Here is a 20,883-nt window from a genome sequence, read left to right on the forward strand (position 1 = left end):
TGACGCATTTTTGGCTTCATTTTCTGTAATGTTTTGCCTTCAGTGACAGACACCAGAATAGCTTTTCAACATTCTGGTGTATGCCTTTGTTAAGAAGTTGCTGCAAAGCGGTAATGCATAAATGCAGACATTTGCACAAGTTTAAATGTGCAAAATGTTTACTGTGCTGCTCTGTTGATATCACAGATCTCCCAGCAGGTGTCAGAAGTCACCAGTCAATCAATGGATTATCAACTGAGCAGCACAGTATCATTGTTACAAAGTGACATATCTAAAGAAATCATACCAAGCTAAAAGACATTAAGCAATTAAGCAGGAATTTAATAGTCATCAATGACAACTGACACAGGCAAAAATGTTTTGTGTGACCATATTTCCAATGGTCATACAAAACAAGATGCTGAATTAATCATCCAGCATAGATACCTTTGTCTCTACCTTTGAAAGACAGCCAGTCCAGAAGTACAATACAGGTAATAAAACATTCAGCAACATCATAAATTCATACTGTTTCCATGTGAGGTTATTTCATTTCACAAGCAAATTCCAGTTATGTTGAAATAGTCAGATGATTTGTTGATCAAAAAATAAATTGTGATCCAGTATGCAAATTCACCAGTGGTGTAAATGCAGGAAGCCTGCCTTTATATTTTTGTATTTCAGTTTGTGTGTGTGCATGTGTGTGCGTGTATGTGTGTGCATGTATGTGTGTGTGTGTGTGTGTGTGTGTGTGTGTGTGTGTGTGCGTGCGTGCATGTGTGCTTAACTTTTGAACTTAGATTAAGGCATTTGTTTAAACTTCAAAGTTTAAAAAAACTTCGAAATCCACACAGCTGTCAGCGTAATGAAAACAGACTGGGATCCAAGAGTGGTCAGCAATCTTTAATGACGAAAGGCAAAGCGTAGTCAGGGACGAAAACTGGTCGGTAACGAGAAACAGCAGTACAAACACATATCCAAACACGAGCAAGGTCCAAAGAACAGGCAAGGGTCAAAAGTGGCACTCAAAACGCAGAATGGCAGAGTGTAGGTTTGGTAGAGTTGCAACAAACAATACCTCACAATGAGGCAACACAAACTGAGCCCTTAAGTAGCCAGGAACTGATTGTATCACGAGTCACAGGTGTACGTGATGAGCAGGTGAGGTTGAGCAGGGCTGAACTTGGCGTGACTAAGCTGGCTGACTGGGAGCGGTTGTGAAAGTCAGTTTATATTTTGTAGTCTATAATTGATGGTTATGAATTTATGTTGCTGAACCAACCAAAAACACCGACTTATTGATAAAGCACAATAAAGTAATTTATTGAATCACTTAAGTAAAAATAGATCCGTCATTCTTAAATTGAGCTTGGAACAAACACACAGGACATACTACAGAGTAAAAGAGAAATACAAAATGAAAATACAACAGTTTAAGTAAAAGAAAATACAAAATGTGGAATCTCACCAATGTTTATTACATTTACTTATGGCTGTGAGATTTCTTGACCATCAAAGCAGCCACTATCCCTCTTTTGTTGGTGAGGCAACAAGCCCAATGGTGAGTGTCTTTCAGCACCTTGGACAGAGAAACCAAAGAGAACCCTAAATTATACTGCTCTGCCATGTTAGTGTCTGTGTATTTGTGTGTGTGTGTGTGTTTGTGTGTGTGTGAGTGAGTGTGTGTGTGTGTGTGTGTGTGTGTGTGTGCGCGCGTGCACGCACATGTGTTTATGTGTGTACGCACTACCTGCTGTTGAATGTGCCAGTGTAAACACAGACCCCAGACTCTTTCTGCCAGCTGTTGCTCTCACTTCTGCCCAATCACAGCTCCCCTCCACTGTTTCCCTGGCAACGCTGACATCAGCTGCCTGACAGCAAAAGCATTGACTCCCCCACAGTCATTTCGTTCAGAAGGATGAGTCACTGGCATACGCTTACGCACAGACACCTCCCTGTCATGCACATACCTTTGCATACATCATTATGCACGCACACACACACACACACACACACACACACTAGCGCTAAAGGGAATAGATTATTGCTCTGTTTCAAAACATTATGTTTGCGTCAGTCAACTCAAAATACCGATGTTAAACACCAGATTAGGTGTAGGCATAGGATTGGTGGCTAGTAGAAATGCAGGCATCTTTAAATATGCATGTTTCCCAGCATGCATTGCAATGAGATATATGTTTTGTTGATGCGTAAGTGAGGTGCTTGACTTTTGTTCTGAGTTAAAGCTCAGTAAGTAATTTTGTAGGCTGAAATGTGGTAGTTAAATGGTGTTTAACTGCATGGGTTCTGACCATCTCAATTATATCTGTGTGTGTTGCCCTTTGGGTGGTAGCTGTCAGAACTGCATACATGCCTATTCCTGTAATTCATTTCTTACCCAGTCAAGGCCTCTGGAGGATGCTTTGTTGTGAAATATTCTAATTAGAGCATTTTAGAGTGAGAGCATTGTGATTGTTACTTTAAATATTGTCCTGTGAAAGCCAATTACAGCTGTGACATCCCTCTCTGAAGATCCTTTTGACTGACAGATAATGAACCAAGCTTGTAAGAAGCCATTTTTCATCAAAAGCATTCCCTGACAATGTTTATGTAAACCATACAATACTGTAGGGTAAAGCCAGAGGAACAATATGAGTATTCATGCTGAGATGAAAAAAAATGAAACTGATTAAATAGCCATGAAGTTCACCGGGAAGTTCAGAAGAGTTTTCAGAAATGTGTGCTGTATCTGGCAAATACAAAGATGTATACGGTGAATTGCAGATTTCCACATTCCCACACAAATGTGGTGGTTTACCCTTTTCTTACTGGATGAGGATTTGCTACACTTTATCCGATCAGGCCTCTCTGTCCTCTCTGTCCTCTCTGTCCTGTCACCAATGAGCCCAATATCAGAGCCCAGGTCTTGAGAGCTGGGAGAATATGCTGGCCACCTTGTGCCTTGGGTGAAAGTTTTTAATCTCATAAAACCACCACTGACTCCTCTGTAAGATGATTTCAGTTTAAATCAATGCATACATTTTTATCAAGAACGCAAAGGCCTGAAGTCAGAGGCATTGAACAGTCAGACTTCTGCCAGGAAAAAGACTGAAGCAACCGCTCATTTCTTCTGGTAATTTTCCTCAGCAGCCCCTCACTGGGTTCAAGTTTAGAGGCCATTAGCAATAATCAGTACTTGACAATTGATTTATGTTCAGTATTATTAGGAGATCTCAGGGATGATAATAAATCAACAAATAAATTATTCTGCTTGGGAAAATGTTTATTTATAAAACAACATCAATCATTACAATTACACAGATCAAAACAGTGCCTTAAACAAGAATTTATTTGAGGGATATGTTGCGCTTGGAAAAAAAAAACTCAAAGAACATCTTGGAAGATGGGGTGCAGTCAGTGTGGGAGAGGGCTGGGAATTGCTAGAAATACTTGCATAAAGCCTATATATGCATAAACATTATGGATGCAAGTAGGAACAAATTAAATTATAGGACTGTGTATGTGCGGTGTAGTTAAGTATGTATGCGTAAACAGTGGTCTGCGTGGACTGGCTATGAGGGCATGAAATGGCAGTGAAAAGAATGGCGGCAGTTAATACTATTATTAGAGTGGATATCCTCCTTTCCTTATTTCTTTGTCTGCCCTTTTTGTTTGTTTTATTTCATTTTCTTGGGCTGTTGTTTTGAATATTATCTGTATTATTTATTTCTCCTTTGTCCTGTTTTATCTGTTTATATTACTTTCATTTCATTATTGTATGATTATGTTGTTCTAGCTGTAATGATTGTCTTTGTTGTTGTAATTTCATTTCTCTACAATAAAAAATTAGTGTGTGTGTGTGTGTGTGTGTGTGTGTGTGTGTGTGTGTGTGTGTGTGTGTGTGTGTGTGTGTGTAAGCGTGTGCATCTATGCCTGTAGTGTTTACAGGTACCTGTCTCCTGTGTTCCAGATGGGCTCTTTGGGCAGTGCCATGGCTCCTCACAGGAGCGGGTACAGTACCAGGTCTCTATGTCTGTGCTTCAGAGACTGCATGAGGTACTGAAGATGCTGATGATGCAGGGTGAGCTACTCTATCACACACACACACACACACACACACACACTCACACACACACACACACACACACACACACACACACACACACACACACACACGCATACACGCATACACATATGCTTACGCATTTTGCATCTACACACTGTATTGTCTATGTAACATTTAGATGACACGCAAGCACTATTCTCAGGCTGCCTGTATCTGCTGTGCACTGCTCGGGGGGGAGGGGGGTCTTTCTTTGATTGACAGCTGTGTCTGCCTATGAACATGCAGGCCTGTCCTGGAAGGATGACATCACCCAGTACGTCATTGCGAAGGAGCTCAGACATGTTCCCCAAGCTGGCCCTCGGGACACCCCTCTGTCACAGTAAGTGCTGTTGCGTAGTCAACATGGACAGGACCCCCTGTCTCTGTGCTCTTTATCTGTGTATACAGCTGAAAGAAATGGAAGTGTCCCTCACTCACTCACTCGCTTCCTGAGCATCTCCTGCAGTAACAGCATTTCGCCAGTAGAGGCACTAGAAGCCAGCCAAAGGAGAGGGGGTCCAATAAGAAGCTTGTGAGTGGTCAGCTCCTGTGTATTTTCTCTCTTCTGCTCCCCTATCAGACCCTCTCTTTCATCAGAGAAGACCGCCTCCAAGCTGGCCCGTCCCAGCTCTGGGTCACAGGCACAGCAATACATGGATTACATGATCCTGCCCGACCCACCCCAGGCCTCCCTCCATCTGCAGAGCCAACTGCTGGACCCTTACACCTACCACCAGGTGTGACTGGACACACACACACACACACACACACACACACACACATATGCACAAACTATTCAGACACACACACTCACACAAACATGCACATACACACACACACACACACACACACACACACACATATGCACATATACACACACTTTACCACACACACACACACACATATACACAAACTATTCTGACACACACTCACACAAACATTCACACATTATGCAAAAACCCATTCACACACACACACACACACATGCTTGTACAGGCATACACACATATGCACAAACTATTTACACACACACTCTCTGTCTCTGTGTGATTGTTCATCTCTGTTCATCTGTTTGACAGTGTTTTTTATGTTTTTATATAACTGTACTGCAGTATGGATACCAGGGGGAGGAAGAGAGATCTCTCAACTCATTGGATGCAGCAGGGTACCCCCGCTCCTCCTCTCGATCAGGGGGGAACAGGAACCAGCCCAGGGGTCGTGATGAGCAGCTATTGCAGGACGTCGTGTCCCTGTACCTCTCCCCTGCACAGCCACCCTCTCGCCACCGGGTGGCAGCAGGCGGCCCCAACTCCCACTTTTATCAGGAACTGGAATTCCCTTTGGACTATACAGAGAACTACATTTCCCAGGAGGAGGAGGTTGCCACTCAGCAGGAACAGAAGAAAGCCCCACAGAACTACAGCCCTCTGTCTGGGCTGGATGGTGAGGTCAATCCCCCCTCATTGCATCACACAGTTCTAATGGACAAGAGATGCAGATATGACAGATATTCTATATTTTGACCAGATATTCAGATGCTGCATCCTCTCCATACTCCACACTTGAGGTGAATTTTTAGACCACGTAGGAACGTTCATAACAAGCCAGCAAATCAGAACAATGGGAGAGACCGAATTTTCGATGTTAATCACGCAGAGCTGAATATCTGGTCCATATATATAAAAATAAGTAGACACAGCTTTGTACTTTAGGTACCCTTAGTGCTGTGCTCACTTTTGTGCTGACCTGTCACTCCTGTCTGGGCAGATGCAACTTGGCAGAGGTTTGCCGCGCTATTGAAGCAGTACGGCCTAGATGTAAAGGAGCTAAGCTCTCAGCAGCTGCAGAACCTGGCTGCTGCCCTGCAGCTGATGGAGGCAGACACCACAGAGGCCCCAGGTATATCCAGTGCAGACCAAGCACCAGCCAAAACTAGTCAACAAGTGATTGACAGCACATGGCTCCTCATCTCACACCACTACAAAAAGCATGCTCTGTGTGTTTGTGTATTTCTGTGCATGTGTGTGTGTCTGTGCATGTGTGTGTGTGTGTATACACTGTGTGTATGCATTATTTTAATTATCTATGGTTCCTTTGGACAGAAACAACAGTAATGGTTTTTCTCATTGTTCTTCAGATCAGTATCAAAGTGATGGCATCACGATAAAGATGGTAAGAGCAGGCGTCAGACACACAGACTCACTCATAGTGCTGTGATATTAGACATACAAAGAGTCATGTTACTGTGACATCGGACATGCAGAGAATCATTCATCATACTGTGACATCAGACGCACAGAATCACTCATGGTAAAGTGACATCAGACAAACAGAATCGCTTGTGGCACTGTGATATCACACATACAGGGAATTTCCCATGGTATTGTGACATCAGATATGCAGAAAATTGTGCATTTTTAGTCATTACAAAATTACTTGTGGTAACTACAATATCAGACACACACAGCTTGTGACACTGTCATGTCAGACATACACAGAATCACTGGATCTGGTACTGTGACATCAGACAAACACAAAATTACTTGTGGTAACTGTGATGTCAGACACACATAGCTTGTGGCACTGCGATATCAGACACACACAAAATTACTTGTGGTACTGTAACATCAGACACAGAGAATTGCCTGTGGTACTGTGACTCATTCATGGTACTGTGGAGACAATCAGTGTTATAATAATGGGCATGTTCATTACTTGAGACTTAACCAAATAGGTTCCTCTGCCTGGTCAAAGCTTGTGATTACAGAATATGATTCATGTGATTTAGTAAGTGTTTATTCCATCTGTTCAAACCTGTTTGGGTAACATTAATGTTGTCATAATATTTTTCCATATGGGATTCATAGGAGGAAAAAAATAATTTTAAGAAATATGCTACACATTTATGCAACTGAATGTAACTATTTGTGTAATCAAAATATTAACTAGTTGTACATCATACAGGAAATATTCATTAGAATTCTTTAGTCACGTTGACTTTATAGTCTGTATGGATTTAAAGAATATCACATTAGATGTGCAATTTAAATACACGTTTCATATGACATTGAGGCGTGTATATATCCAACGATTTTGAATTCTATGATGTTCCCTTTTTTATGTTCCTCTGTGTTCTTCATTGTAATGGTAACCAACAGCTTGATAATTGTGGAAGCTATGACGTTGAGGATCATTATGGAAATTATCTTCATCTTTGTTATAATGGAAAATATTTGTTCCCTCTCCATTGTCTTTATTTATGAGTCCAGACAATATCCCATCACAGGGTTTTTGAGCAATTTTATGAAGTGTGTGCTCGCTTTGCATCTTGGGTATTTTCATCTGCCTGCCAACGGGGGGCGCTGTATGTACATGCAGCAGTTCCAGACTGATTCTTCACTTTTTGCAGACTTAAATATTATGTCTGAAGCTGAATTACATTTTTTTCACGCCAGATAAGTCATAAAAACAGAGTGAAGTGAGGGATGAAGGTGGAAATGAAAAGGAAGAGGTTTACAGTGACGGCTCTCTCTGCCCGCCCTTGCAGGCAGCGCTAATGGAAGGTGCGATGAGGCACAGGGGTGAGAAAGCCCCCGCGCCTGCCCCCTCCCCTCAGTCAGCCGCGCGGCCCCCGCTGTCTCCTGAGCAACCCCCCGCTACGGGACCCCCTCAGGTTTTAACGGTCACTTTGGGGGGCGGTGCCACGGGGCAGGGGGCCTCCGTGCCGGCTGAGGGAGCGGAGCTCAGCGGGAAGACCTCGGCGGGCCCCTCCGGGGGTCCCAGAGTGGGAGGAGACGTGCAGAGTCCGGAGGGGTACGGCCTCATCATCACTAACCAGAGGTACAGCGGCCCTGCCCTACAGCCCTACTGCCCTGCCCACACCCTGCCTGTTCCACTGCACCTCCACAACACACATCAAAAGCACTGTGTGTGGGTCTCAGTGTTCTTCTGTGTGTTTGTGTGTGTGTATATGTGTGTGTGTTTGTGTATTTCTGTGTATGTGTATGTGTATGCTGTGTATGTGTGTGTGTGTGTTTGTGTGTGTGAGAGTTTGTGTATTTCTGAGTATCTATGTGTGTGTGTGTACGTGTATGTGCATGTTCACGCGCATGTGCTTGTGTCCGTGTGTGTATATGTATGTGTATGTTGTTTATGTACATGTTTGTGTGTGTATATGTGTATGTTGTGTGTGTGTGTGTGTGTGTGTGTGTGTGTGTTGTGTATGTGTGTGTGTGTGTTTGTGTGTGTGTGACTGTCTCCCTCATCTTGTGCTTGCAGTGTGGCGGCTCCTGCCCTGGTGTTCCGAGTTCAGCAAAACCAGACTGCAGAGGATGAGACTGATAAAGCAGGTGAGTGACTGTGGGGATGGACTGGGCCTCACACATCCCTCCCTCCTCCTCTCTTTCTCCATCTTATATCACTCTCTCTGAATACTGGGAGAGAAAGAGAGAGAGAGAGGGAGAGAGAGAGAGAGAGAGAGAGAGAGAGAGGAAATGAAAGAGTAAGATTTACTCCTGGAGCTGTCTTATGCTTGCTTGATGTGCCAAATCTGCTAAACTGAAGTGAGTGTCCTGTCACCAGATTTCCTCAACATTTTATGTGGTGAAAAATACACGTGTTTTAGAAAAGAACATCAAACAGATGTATGTCTGAGATGCACCTGGTTTACAGGGAGTGAGGGTGCACACATTTTTTTGCATTACATTCTGCCTGGATATTATTAGGACAATGAAGCATACCTGCAATGTTTACAGTCCCATTAACAACATCTTGATATATATTTACAATTTCATATCGTGTGGAATTAATTTCAAATACTTACTTATACTTTTATATGATCACAGACCTTTAAAAGAGCTCTTAAAATAATCGCTTTTAACATCTTAAAATTGTCACAGGTGACAAAATATTGTAACGAGAATCTCTTAATGGAATGGCGCAGACTAGAGCGTTTTGTTGGCCGTTTTCGAGTGCTCTCGTTTCACCCTGTGCCTCCATCCCTCCATTTCTCCCCCTTTCACGCTGACTGCAGATACAGCCATCTCTTTTCCTTCGGTGCAGTCCTCTGACCGTTCATTTGCTCTGATAAACGCCTCTCCGTTGGTGTCTCTGCTCTGTCCCACAGTGGCAGAAAAGACCTTCCCGCAGTCCGAGATGAACCTGAACATCCTGCAGACAGGCGTGGGACAGGTAGGGCTGTGCTATCTTATCGCTGGGGTGACGAGCCTCTGACTCTGCCCACACAACCCTCGAGCAGTGAGAACACACATATGCATGCATCAAGGCAGCACACACATGTAAACAGGTAGCACATACATATACACATGTACTCAGGCACATGCATAAACACATGTACATGCACAAACAGATGCACTCTCTCTGACACACACAAATACACAAACATATGCAGGCATGCACACATGCATGCATGTAGCTAAGCACTCAGACACATACACATATAAATGCACACACACACAAACACAAGCCGTCACGTATACATTCGCACATGCATGCAGGTGCACACACACACACACCCACATGCTCAGTGAAATCTGAAGCTGATGAATAAGATTCAAACACAAAAAGGACTGGCTGTTAAGAGTCAATGTGGATTTGGTATTGCAGGAGAAGCAAGCAGAAGAATCAATGAAACTCTAAACTGTACTTGCTTTTCCTGGTTCTTGCTGAGAATGTATCAGCTTAGCGCCTACTCAGACCTTGTACTTCCATCAGGAACAGTGAATTCTTGTTACAATTGGCACAGGGGTGTCACATGTAGGTGCTCTTCTAGACTGTGACCTTGATAAATGCCCTCCATCTTTCAGTCTTTCCCCTTTTTCCAAGGCAATATTGTCCAAGCTGTACTGCTCTCTCTCTCTCTCTGTCCTCTCCCCCCACATCATTTCTTCAATCGCTTCCTCTCCTTTTCAGCCCTCCCTCCTCTGTGTCTCTCCCTGTTCCTCACTGTTCTCGCCTCTGTCCTTCTATAGTTTTCTCTGTTTTTGTTTCCTCTTTTTGTCGCTGCTCCCCCCCCACACCCCCCCTCCTGCCCCCTCCCGCCCCCTCCCCCGGCTCCCTCTCTATGTCTCCGCTCCTCTTTGTGCTATCTATCGGAGCGTATTCAAGCCCTCTCCCCTCTCCCTCGCCTTTCCCTCTGTTCGGCGCGTACAGCTGTTGCAGACCTTTTGAAAGTGGAATAATGTCTTTTGTTCCATCCTGCAGCTCATATTTTTAATTATTCGGCGTATTCCGTGGCGGGCTGTGCTCTGCTGTGTTTTTTTGTCTGTGTGTTTGTTGTTCTCTCCCTCTGGTTTTCTCCCTTTCTCTCTCTCTCTGCCTCAGTAATGAGACCTGGCTGTACCTGCCTCTTTTTAAGCCTTTCTTTTCTGGAGGAAACCTCCTCCCACCTCCACTAATTAATTCATTTATTGTGTGTCTGTGTGCCTGTGCGTGTGCGTGTGTGTGTGTGCCTGTGTGTGTGTGTGTGTGTGTTTTCACTGTCTCACTGCTCCGAAATCTGAACAGAACAGGAGGTGCTTGGCCTCCTGAACCCCTGCTGTGATTTTCCTGCAATCTTGATAATTGCAATACTCAGAAGCGATTGTGTGTAACTATACACGAACACACTCACACACACATACACACACACACACAAAAGCAAGCATACAGTCAGATCAGATACACTCATTGGAAAGAACAGAAGATCTGAGGCTCAGCAATGTGGAGTGATACAAAAACATTGTTCTCAGACTCATTTTTTTCAGAGAGGGAACATATTGATATGAGTGACTTAACCTAAATTTAACGTGTTTTTAGACATGGCTTGTAGCTGTGACTTGAGGAAGGCATCCCTCAAAAATATGTGTCCCTAGTGTCCCTCCCTCATTCACTCATTCAGTGGTAGCGGACAGTGGGGCATCATTGGAGCCATTGAATTGTGACTGTTCAGGCCCTGTTTCTCAAGACCTCCCCTTTGCATCCCTTGGTAAACTTTTGGGTATCGGTGATATTGACCTTGTGTGGCACCTGTCATCATGTCAGTGTTTAATCCCCTCTGACAGAGGGCGGGGCCAATGTAGCAGTCTCTGAGGGAGGCCAAGGCCTGTAGAAGAGTCTTGGAGAGAGGGTGGGGCCTGGCGTTTCAGTGGTCTGTGCTGTGCTGCTTGTTCTGCAATAATTCTCTGGTTAATGACAGGAAGTGAGGCTGTCTCATCTGCAGAGATGTTATTGTGTGGAAAGTTTAGTGTCAGGGACCCATGAAATCATCCCTGCCGCTGTGATTCAGAAATGTAATTCAGCCTCAGAGCACTCTACACACTGGTATCAGCTCCAGCGTGGTGCAGGTTGATGACGGTGTGACTAAAAATAAATTAATATATTGCTCCAGGGACCCGGGTCTTACAGTATTAGTGCATATTAAACCTCTGTCGCAACCACATTCACACACGTGGAGCTGTCTGTGTATATCTGCGTGCATACCTGCTACTCTTCTGGTATGAAAATTGACCCCACTGTGGGATGCTTTTATTGAGCTGCACATGTTTTTGTGAGGATGTAACATTCAAAAGAAGCCAGATAGTGAACATTGGCTTGACAAGATGTGTCAGAAGCAGTAAAGTGGAGTAATTTTGAATGAACACTTTAATGATGGTCTTTATTGTGTGTAATTCTGTCTGTGAGAAGGTGTATGCACATGCTACAGTATGTAAGCCAGGATAATAATATCATTCTGCTGAGTTTTGCAGGGTCTCCACTCTCAGTACAGAAACACCATGAGTGCTTTTTAAGTGCATCACCTACTTTCTTAGACTAGCTTTTAGTGTTCAATTTGCTCCAGCACTCAAAGGCCTGAAAGGTGAAGGAAAACCCTTGTTTCCTTCGGAGCACTGGGGTATAGCCTGGGGTCAGAGAATTAGTTTCATAGCCATGAGGTTTGCATGTTGGGTCACTGTTGTGGTAGCCTTGAGCAAGGCACCTGGCCTCAGCTTAGTAGATAATATGTGTTGTGTATATAGACCACAGATAAAAGTCTCTGCTAAGCAGGACATATTAAGAAAATATATTAAGCAAATGATTGGAGTGATGGGGTGAAATTGCAGTTGTTAAATTTGAAAAATAACTAAAAAAAAATGCAAAAAGCTTGCAAAAACAAATGAATGAGAAATTGGTGTAGCTGTAAGCTTCATAGCTTTCAAAGCAGTATTTATTTGGCTATATTTTTCCGGGATGCTTTTTCCTCTAAAAGGATTTAAGCTTTCTTAAACACCACAAAATTCCCTTTTTCAAAAGTCTAATTCTTCTAATAGTTGGTCTCTACTGTATTTTATGATTTTTTTCACTGCCCAGGTTTTTGACCAAATGCCCTTTACTATAGTGCAGCCATCAGGTTTGCCGATGTCTGTGGTGCATAAGTTTGGGACTGAGGTACACGTAATTGGGCAGTTCTTACCCCAAAAGTATGCTCTTAATTACTTTATATACTGCGGGTATTCACGTAGCTATTACATTTTCAATTGTAAAGTGAAAGCGGGGCATCAGTCCTTCATCGCTTTCCCTCCGCTCTCCATCGCTTTCTTTCTCTCTTATTTTCTGCTGTGGACGGCCTATCCAGAACGCCCCCCCCCCCCCCCCCCCCCAAACACACACACACACACACACACACACACACACACACACCACCCTCCAATCACCATCAGCAACATGTGGAGCTGTTGCCACGGCAACGCCTTTTGATGTGACAAGTGGCGGGCGGTGGGTGAATGGGGTATCCGAGCGGCTTAGAGCGAGAAGGGCCTCTGAACAAGCCGGCGAAGCGCAGCCCAGAGACGCGCATTTTTCTTCCTCCCTCTCCACTCCCGGCGTTAACATCTGCTTCTCACTCACACGCCTTTCTCTGCATTTTCTTTTACTGCGCCCCTTCATTTTTGTTCTCGGACCCTGCGCTTCTTTTCACCACTCCCTTGTTTCTCGCTTACCCTATTTTTTCACCTCCGAATTTTAAAACAGACTTTATAGCTAGCCTATGCAATTTGGCAATACAAATTGGCTGTCTGAATCCCGGACATAACCGTATGCTTTTGGTAATAATTAGCCTTCTCGTCGGCGAGTTGAGGAAGCCAAAAGAAAATTCTTTTAGCCATTTTTTAAATATATATATATTTTTAATTGTTGTTATCATTACCCTATTCTTTCCGTGTTCTGAAGACCGGGCAGCGGTTGTACCAGGCGGCAGTGATGCTCTTGTTTTCGGGTGAGTTATTCTAAATCCTCTCTCCTCTTCCATGGGCACCAGAACTCTAATCTTTATAGGCACACAATTTACGCTCGTATCTGCTGTTTGCTGAATGGGTCCGTAATTGATACACACATTTGAAACGTTTTCATATGTTTTATTTCATTCAGTGGTAGTTTAAATATGTAGCTATTTCCCCGTCCCGGTACCATAGTTCCAGAAGTCATCTTACCAACGTGTAGCCTCTACTACTATCATTACCATGGCACGGTTTAATATCTTATATTCACAGACATTTGTTACAACTGACCTTTCCTGGATTTCAGAATCTCACCTAACGGAACTTTATAAAGCATTAATATAACGTGTACATTTATTTTTGTTTCAGAAAATACGGAGCGTGTTGTACAATTTTGGGTGACAGCGGATGAAAAATTACTAAATTAATTTGACTTGAGATGTATAGGCCTAGTAGCCTAATGTTCCCACAGTGTAATTGTGTTGCATAAATAAGCATAAATGTGGCTTACAGTGTCGGCTTTTCCTCTTGCTCAAGTAGTTTTGGACATTATTACTTTGACATCTACACATCAAGAAACAGAAAAGGAAAAAACCTAAGGCGCGGGTCAGTTGGCTGCAAGATTAGGCACATTTTCAATGGCATTTAAGGCAATAGGAAGTATTTTTCTAAGGGCTACAGAATTATAAACAGTGGGAGCCGGATCAACTAATACATCAGTTCTTTTTTTCCACGAAAATCCCATGCTGGCCCGTCTATGTTTTAAACAAGAGCGTTATTCGTAAAAAAGACGAGATTTCAGTAGCGCATTAGTAAAATATCTTCTTCATTTTCACGATGTATGACATCCGTAAACCTCTTGAAATTCAGATAGTTCACTAATGCAGCTAATTGAAAATCTGGTTTAAGAACAAGTTCACACATTTTGGATCTCTTTCAACACAATTACATTGAATATTTTATTGTATTACATAAGTGAATTCACACTATTTTTCTAAACACAAACACAAGAGAATTTCTTGTAAATTGCAAAAAAGACAGAATCTCACTTTGTAATGCCCTGTAAAATACACCTTTATCTGCCACTATTCGTGCATGAGATGTATGCAGTCAGGCAGGGTAAATGTGACGTATTGATAGTGTATTTTGTAGGCTAACAAACACTGCACAGCAATGACCCTTATATATTCTTAATATAAGGTTAGATTTTAAATTTTTTAGCCTGTACATATGTGTGCTTCACATAGAAATGTAATAACAAGAACAGCAATAATAATAACAACAATAATAATAATAATACATTTAACCCAGTCTACAAACAAGTAGTAAGTCGCAACAAATGATTTAATCTCAAAAGTTGCCAGATCTATTAGTAAAATATTACATTACTTCTTAATAAATTGTATAGTAAAGATTTTGCATTTTGTAGTCTCACATACTGGCTGTATAGACAATGGTGAGGAAGATATATCCTGTAGTAATGTTTTTGTTAATGTGTGTGTGTGTGTGTTTTATGAGAGCAGGAATAAATCTCAGTCTGCACACATGCAAGAAGTTACCTATCTTATAAGGAGGGTTTTTACAAACATTTACTTTGTCTGAGTACATAATTACTTATTTGAATTTATTCCATTTGTATTTTCTTCAGCCTTAATATTGTTAAAATACCACTGTGACTGATACTGTAGTACCATTAGTAATAATTAGAGATGAGATCAAATATTTGACTATGAGATTACCAGGTAACAAAAATGAAGAAAACTCCACATTTGTAGTATTTCACTTAAGTATTCAGGAAGAACCCTGCACAAAATTAGATCATTCATTAATGGTATTACTTTTAGTAACTGAAAGTATGTATGAATTCATATTTCTTTGCAGTAAGTCAGTACTTATTTAGAGTTTCATATAGTGCCTGGGGGAAAGCAGAGTTTTATTACTCAATCTTTTGACCTTTAAAGTTATAGAATATTCAAATACCAACTTAATGGAAATATATGGGAATCCTGTTACCAATTATTATTCCTCCCTGCCTATTTGACTTATCCCACTGACACTACGCTCCTCAGAGTCTGAGTTTTGGTGGGTTCTGCTGTGGTGTAACCCTGGTGTGGCAATGTACTCTCCCCAAAATGGAAAAACCTCCATTTTGTTGGAGCCCCAAATGGCATTGTGTGGGCCTTGGCTCTTGAGATTTTGTGAATCACACTGAACTGGTCTGTCTGTTCATGTATGTGATTATGTATTAGCTGTTGTTTTCTGTCTGTACATGTATGTGATTATGTATTAGCTGTTGTTTTAAGTATGCAGTGCTTAAAACATCAGCTTATTATAAATAATTTTCAGCTTTTTGTCAGTTTAATTCCCATGTCATTTTGGGCATTGATATTAATTTTACTGCTACTCTGCTGTTGAAGTGTGTTGGTTATGAGCTGCTAATGTTAGGTTGAGAGGTACTGTTGGTCATGTGCATGCTGTGTCAGTAAGTCTGTGGTGCACAGAAGCTATCCTTTGGGTATGGGGGGGGGGGTGCAGATCTTCCTGTCAGGGCTCAGGTGCTGCGGTATCCAAACTTTTGGGGTGCGCTGGCACACCATGAATATGCGACCCTAGATGACCTGACACCGATGACCCTAGGTGTCAGTGGTCTGCTATTGTGGTGTGAACTCTGACCCCTGCATTCACTCTCTGGTAAGATTTGGATGAGAAGGGCTTGTATGTTGTGTGGCAGGCCCGTCTTTCTGCTCCCCACAATGTCCCCTACCTGAGTTGTATCAGTTTGATGTTACAAATCATGTTAATGACTTAATAAATGTCCAATAAGTAGGTCTGTAATATACTTGCTAAATATTCTGTAAGTATTCTGTAAAGATTATCTGACACTGGCTGCTGTTAACTCCTGATGTCAGACTGAGGCAGGAGTGCATTAATGTTTGAATAATGTTAGTGCATGCTTGTTTGTGTGTGCAGAAACACTTTCGCGTCACTTTGGTCAGTCAGGAATATTAAATAATCATTCGAGGAAGTGTGTAAAAACATTTTTGTTAAGTTTTCATCTTCCTCAAAAAAAGCTGTTAACAAGTATGATAAGATGCCCTGAAAGTCGAAATATTAGCGGCCGGCGAGGTGCGAGCAGCGCAACCTTACGCCTAAGCTGCCAGGTAAAGTGACAGCGGGAAAAATAACGTTTGTCAAGTTAATTGAATCTGAAGTAGCTAGATTTATACCTCCCCGTTTTTGCTTGCAAATATGGTAACAGACACTGTTACTAAAAGTATTCATTTGTACGTTTCCTTAAAATCGACGACAACCTTGCTTCATATATTGTTATAAAACAGTTTTAAAGTAGTAGTAGAAAGGGGAAAAAACTTTCAGAGTGAAGAGTTCTTAGCTGGCGAGCCGGCTAACTGGTGCCATCTTAAAGGTCGTTAGACTGGGTATCTCGCTGGTGCTAGCTAACTAGTCTAGCTAGCTAAGGAGACAGGAGGCAGTATTCCTGTCAGTTGCTTGTTATCGTAGAGAAAGCCCTGTGTTGTCAGTTCCAGTGCGGGCGACCAAGAATATATTTAAATGGATTTATAAACTATGGTCTTTTGGCTAGCCAGCTAACGAGAAACTGCCCCATTCCTGGCATAGGAAACAATGCCCGCCGCCTTCTGTGACTTAGTATAACTAGAAAAATACGAAAATGTCTTTGATGTAACCTAGGTCCCTCATTAACTAATTAATGTGAAGTTATAGTGTAAACGAGCTCATTTGCAGGTAAAACAACAAGGTTGCATGGGTTAAACTACCTCATCTTAGCCAGCAAGCTAAGTAGCCAGGTTATCAGTGAAATAGGAGAAAAAGGCAGAGAGCAGTGGACAGAATAGGAATTCTTATATCCAGAGGTGAGACCTTAACAAGGTGACGATAACTAGCGAATACATTAACGTTAAATAATGTTGTGTCTTGATTGAAGAAAGCTTAGTTTTATAGAGCTGTTGAACCATATTATCATTGTCATTTTAATGAATTATCCGAGGTTTAAGTACACATTGCTTTTCCCTCTGTAAACTTAAAAGTAGTTAGCAGAAATATATCAATATTAAGTTACGTTAGTGTTTTAATAACGTTTCCCGACGCTTTTAGAAGTTTGAGAATCAATTGTTCTGAGTAACAGACATTTTAAGTGTTTTTTGGGATGTCTGTGATTGCATTAAAAGAGTTACCATGCTAACAGTGTCAGTGTAGACCTCCTAAATGAATATGCCTTATCTCTGTTATTAAAGTAGTTACAAATGTCACTAGTGATCATACAAGATAAAAATGCACTTTGCAAATGAATCCTGTTTCCACCATTTCCAAAATCTCACTATAACCCCTATATGCATGCATATGGCTGTGTATGTGCAATTGTGTTTGCGGTTGTGAATGTGTGTGGCTGTGTGTGTGTGTGTGTGCGTGCATATGTTTCTGTGTGTGCCTGTGTCTGCATTTTTGTGAATTGTGTGTCTGTCTTTTTGTGAGTGTGTGTTTTTGTGTGTGTGTATGCACCCATCTGTGTGTGTATGATTGTGTGTATCTGTGATTGTGTGTCTGTGCTTGCGAGTGGATCCGGGTGTGTGTGTGTGTGGTGCAGGTAAACCTGTCATTCTGTTCACACGGCTGTCCCCCTTCTCAGACGGTGATGTCAGGTGAGGCGGTTGCTGTGGTTACGGGGGTCACTGCAGTCTGAATCATTGCGATGATGTAATGTTCATCACCTCTTCCTGTGCATTCTACACTGCTCTTATAGATTTTGGTCTCATGGATTGTGTTTTAGTGTTCTTAATCTGTGGAGCACTGCTTCAGATTGTATAAAGACATGTACAGCATTCATTTTGACATTTTTACCATCAGCGTCTCGTCATCCCATTGCACCTTTCTGCTGTCCTCATCCCCGTCTCACAGGCTATTAAAATTACAAACACACCTGCGAATGAAGCCGCCGTTTTAAGTTAATGTGGCTGCCACCCTCGCAGACAGACACGCGGCGTGTCACCGGTGCTGCTGCGCTCCCTCGGGGAGAGGCCGGGAGATGAGGGGGAGGCAGCCGGAGCCGGTGGGCGACGAGGATAGAGCCAGCTTCATTCAGACCCCCGCAGGCCGCCGTCGCCCCCGCGGCGCCTCTGACGCTCCCGACACTCCGCAGCGTGTGAAAGTGTGCGGGCAGAGAGTGAGGAGGAGCAAGAGAGAAACGGGCGAATTGTGAACTGTGAGGCGAGAGCCGGCTGAGGGAGGGGGTCTCTCTGTGGCAGCGGGGAAACACGCAGGGCAGGGGGAGAGGAGAGAGGATGGATGAGAAGTTTGGGAGATAACTGCGCCGGGTGTCCGTCCGTCCCCTTCCCCTCCCCCCTGCCCAGGCCCCCCCTTCCTCTGTATTATGATGTAAATTATGGCGCCCTCAGTGGTGTGAGTTGACCATCTGTATCCATTAAAATTGATGCACAGACACACACACATACACACTCAGGTAGACAACAGACGTACACAGAGACACACAGGTGTGTACAGATACACTCAGAGCCCTGCTTGTAGGCACAGATGCAACATCCATGCACATACTTAGATACACATGCAGGTAAATGTACATACACATGCATCCATACATTTACACACATGCTCACAATCACGTGTACCTAGTGTGGTTTATGAAAGTAATAATTTTACCTGACTGTAACTTATATTTAATATTATTATGAGGGCTGATTATATGATGAGTAATTACGTGATTATTGTGAGGGATGGGGGTGTGGGGGTCTATCTGAGGCACGCAGGGGTCAGGTCTGTGTTCAGAGTCCGCAGCAGAGCGCTGACAGCAGCGTTCAGCTGGGAGACGCCGGCACCCTGTGGGTGTGGCCGGGGGGGCGGGCAGGTTGGAGCGGACCCCGATTGTGCGGCTGAGCGAAGGGGTCAGCGGAGGTCAGAGGGGACGTGGGGGCAGCCCTGGGGTCCTGGGACCCTGGATCTGTCTCTGTCTGCCTCTCCGTCTCTGCAGGGACGTGGAGGGTGAGGATAACAGGGCTGACCTGAGGTCTCGGTGTGCCGGCAATCCCGCCTTTTCCTCTCCGAGTAAAACAAAGACATAGGGCACGCATTCGTGATGACTCACGACTGGGGGTTAAGGTTTTCACGGCCCCCGTCTTGCGCTCTTTGCCTGGGCATGCTCTCGTTTTAGCTTCCCTGTCGACTCCCCTGAGATTCCTCAGTGAGATGGAAGGGCCTGCCGGTGGTATTAGGTGTCAGCTGGGTGCTGGCCGGATGGTCTGGCCATTCTGCCAGCGTTGCATTATTCATTAGTAGATGACGTTATTTTGGGTGACATCCATGTAGCATACATTTGACATATGGACAGCTGGGTACTTCAGGGGCTCAGATTTTTAGGATTTTAGTTTTGTCAGAGTTTTGTGGGGGGGGGGGGGGGGTGTCAAAAATGAGTTAGTAATGTAAGTGTGACTTTTTCATTAATTTTGCTATACAATGTTTTACGCAGCTGAAATGGGTTTTTCGAGCACCTACAGATGTAATACAAAGTAGTGTTGTGGCATGGTGTTCTAAAACATTAAATCTTTATATTTCGAAAGTATGATGTATAAAATGAGATGAAAATACCTTGTTATTTGACTCGGAATGTATAGCTGTACAAAGATGTTGTACAGGTGTTGAATTTTACATTAATTTACATTCACATTTAGTTTCTTAACAGATCCTACCCAGTGTGATTTACACAGGTTACAATTCATACATGTTATCCATTTATTTTGCTGATTATTTACTGAGGCAATTTTGGACTAAGTACATTGCTCAAGAGTAGAGCAGCAGTGTCCCAGTAGGGAGTCAAACCAGCAGCCTTTCGGTTAACAGACCTTGCTCTCAGCTGAGAACTGTCTCATTGTGGAACTGTACACATCCTGTCCCTATACTGTCGCTATACTTACTGTATGCACTTTTGTACGTCGCTTTGGATAAAAGCGTCTGCTAAATAAATAAATGAAAATGTAATGTAAATGGTTAAGAACCCTGATCACTAACACTACACCACACTGCTGCCCAGCTTACACCGCTCCACTAATCAGCATCCACTTCCAAAAGCTTTTACTAGATTTTTTGTTTGTGTGTGTGTGTGCATAAATGTGTATGTGTGTAGGTGAGACTGTGTGTGTGCGAGTGATTGAGTGATTGTGTGTGCAAGACTGAGTGTGTGTGAGTGATTGAGTACACTGAGCCTTGTTGCCCGCCCATTATTTTCTCACCTCCTCGCCTCTTACCCCCTTGTCCCCTCATTACCTTGATTCCTTGTCCGCTCAGCGGCTCATCCCTGCACTCCCCTGGTGCCTCACCCCTTCTACGTCTGTACCCTTCCTGCCCCCGCTCTTCCTCTGTCCTCCCCACCCCTGCGGCCCCCACCCCACCCCGGCCCTCCTGTCTGTCGCTCATTTCAGTCCACCCTCGGGGGCCTTTGTCCCGTTGTCCGGAGGCGTGTCATTTTTCCTCCCCCTCTCCAAGGCGCTGTCCTGTCTGTGTCAA

General features: G+C 43.3%; 1 protein-coding gene across 1 annotated transcript in view; it reads left to right on the forward strand.

The window, feature by feature from the left end:
* Window positions 1–20,883, forward strand: part of LOC118785428 (receptor-type tyrosine-protein phosphatase-like N) — a 38,920-nt gene that overhangs the window by 8,552 nt on the left and 9,485 nt on the right. The window contains exons 3-11 of the mRNA XM_036540050.1: window positions 3,950–4,060; window positions 4,331–4,424; window positions 4,665–4,821; window positions 5,197–5,527; window positions 5,852–5,983; window positions 6,222–6,256; window positions 7,632–7,924; window positions 8,363–8,433; window positions 9,210–9,274. Coding sequence (XP_036395943.1) covers window positions 3,950–4,060; window positions 4,331–4,424; window positions 4,665–4,821; window positions 5,197–5,527; window positions 5,852–5,983; window positions 6,222–6,256; window positions 7,632–7,924; window positions 8,363–8,433; window positions 9,210–9,274 — 1,289 coding nt within the window. The remainder of the gene's footprint in view (window positions 1–3,949; window positions 4,061–4,330; window positions 4,425–4,664; window positions 4,822–5,196; window positions 5,528–5,851; window positions 5,984–6,221; window positions 6,257–7,631; window positions 7,925–8,362; window positions 8,434–9,209; window positions 9,275–20,883) is intronic.

The sequence above is a fragment of the Megalops cyprinoides genome, chromosome 11 (genome assembly GCF_013368585.1).
Source record: "Megalops cyprinoides isolate fMegCyp1 chromosome 11, fMegCyp1.pri, whole genome shotgun sequence".
NCBI lineage: Eukaryota > Metazoa > Chordata > Actinopteri > Elopiformes > Megalopidae > Megalops > Megalops cyprinoides.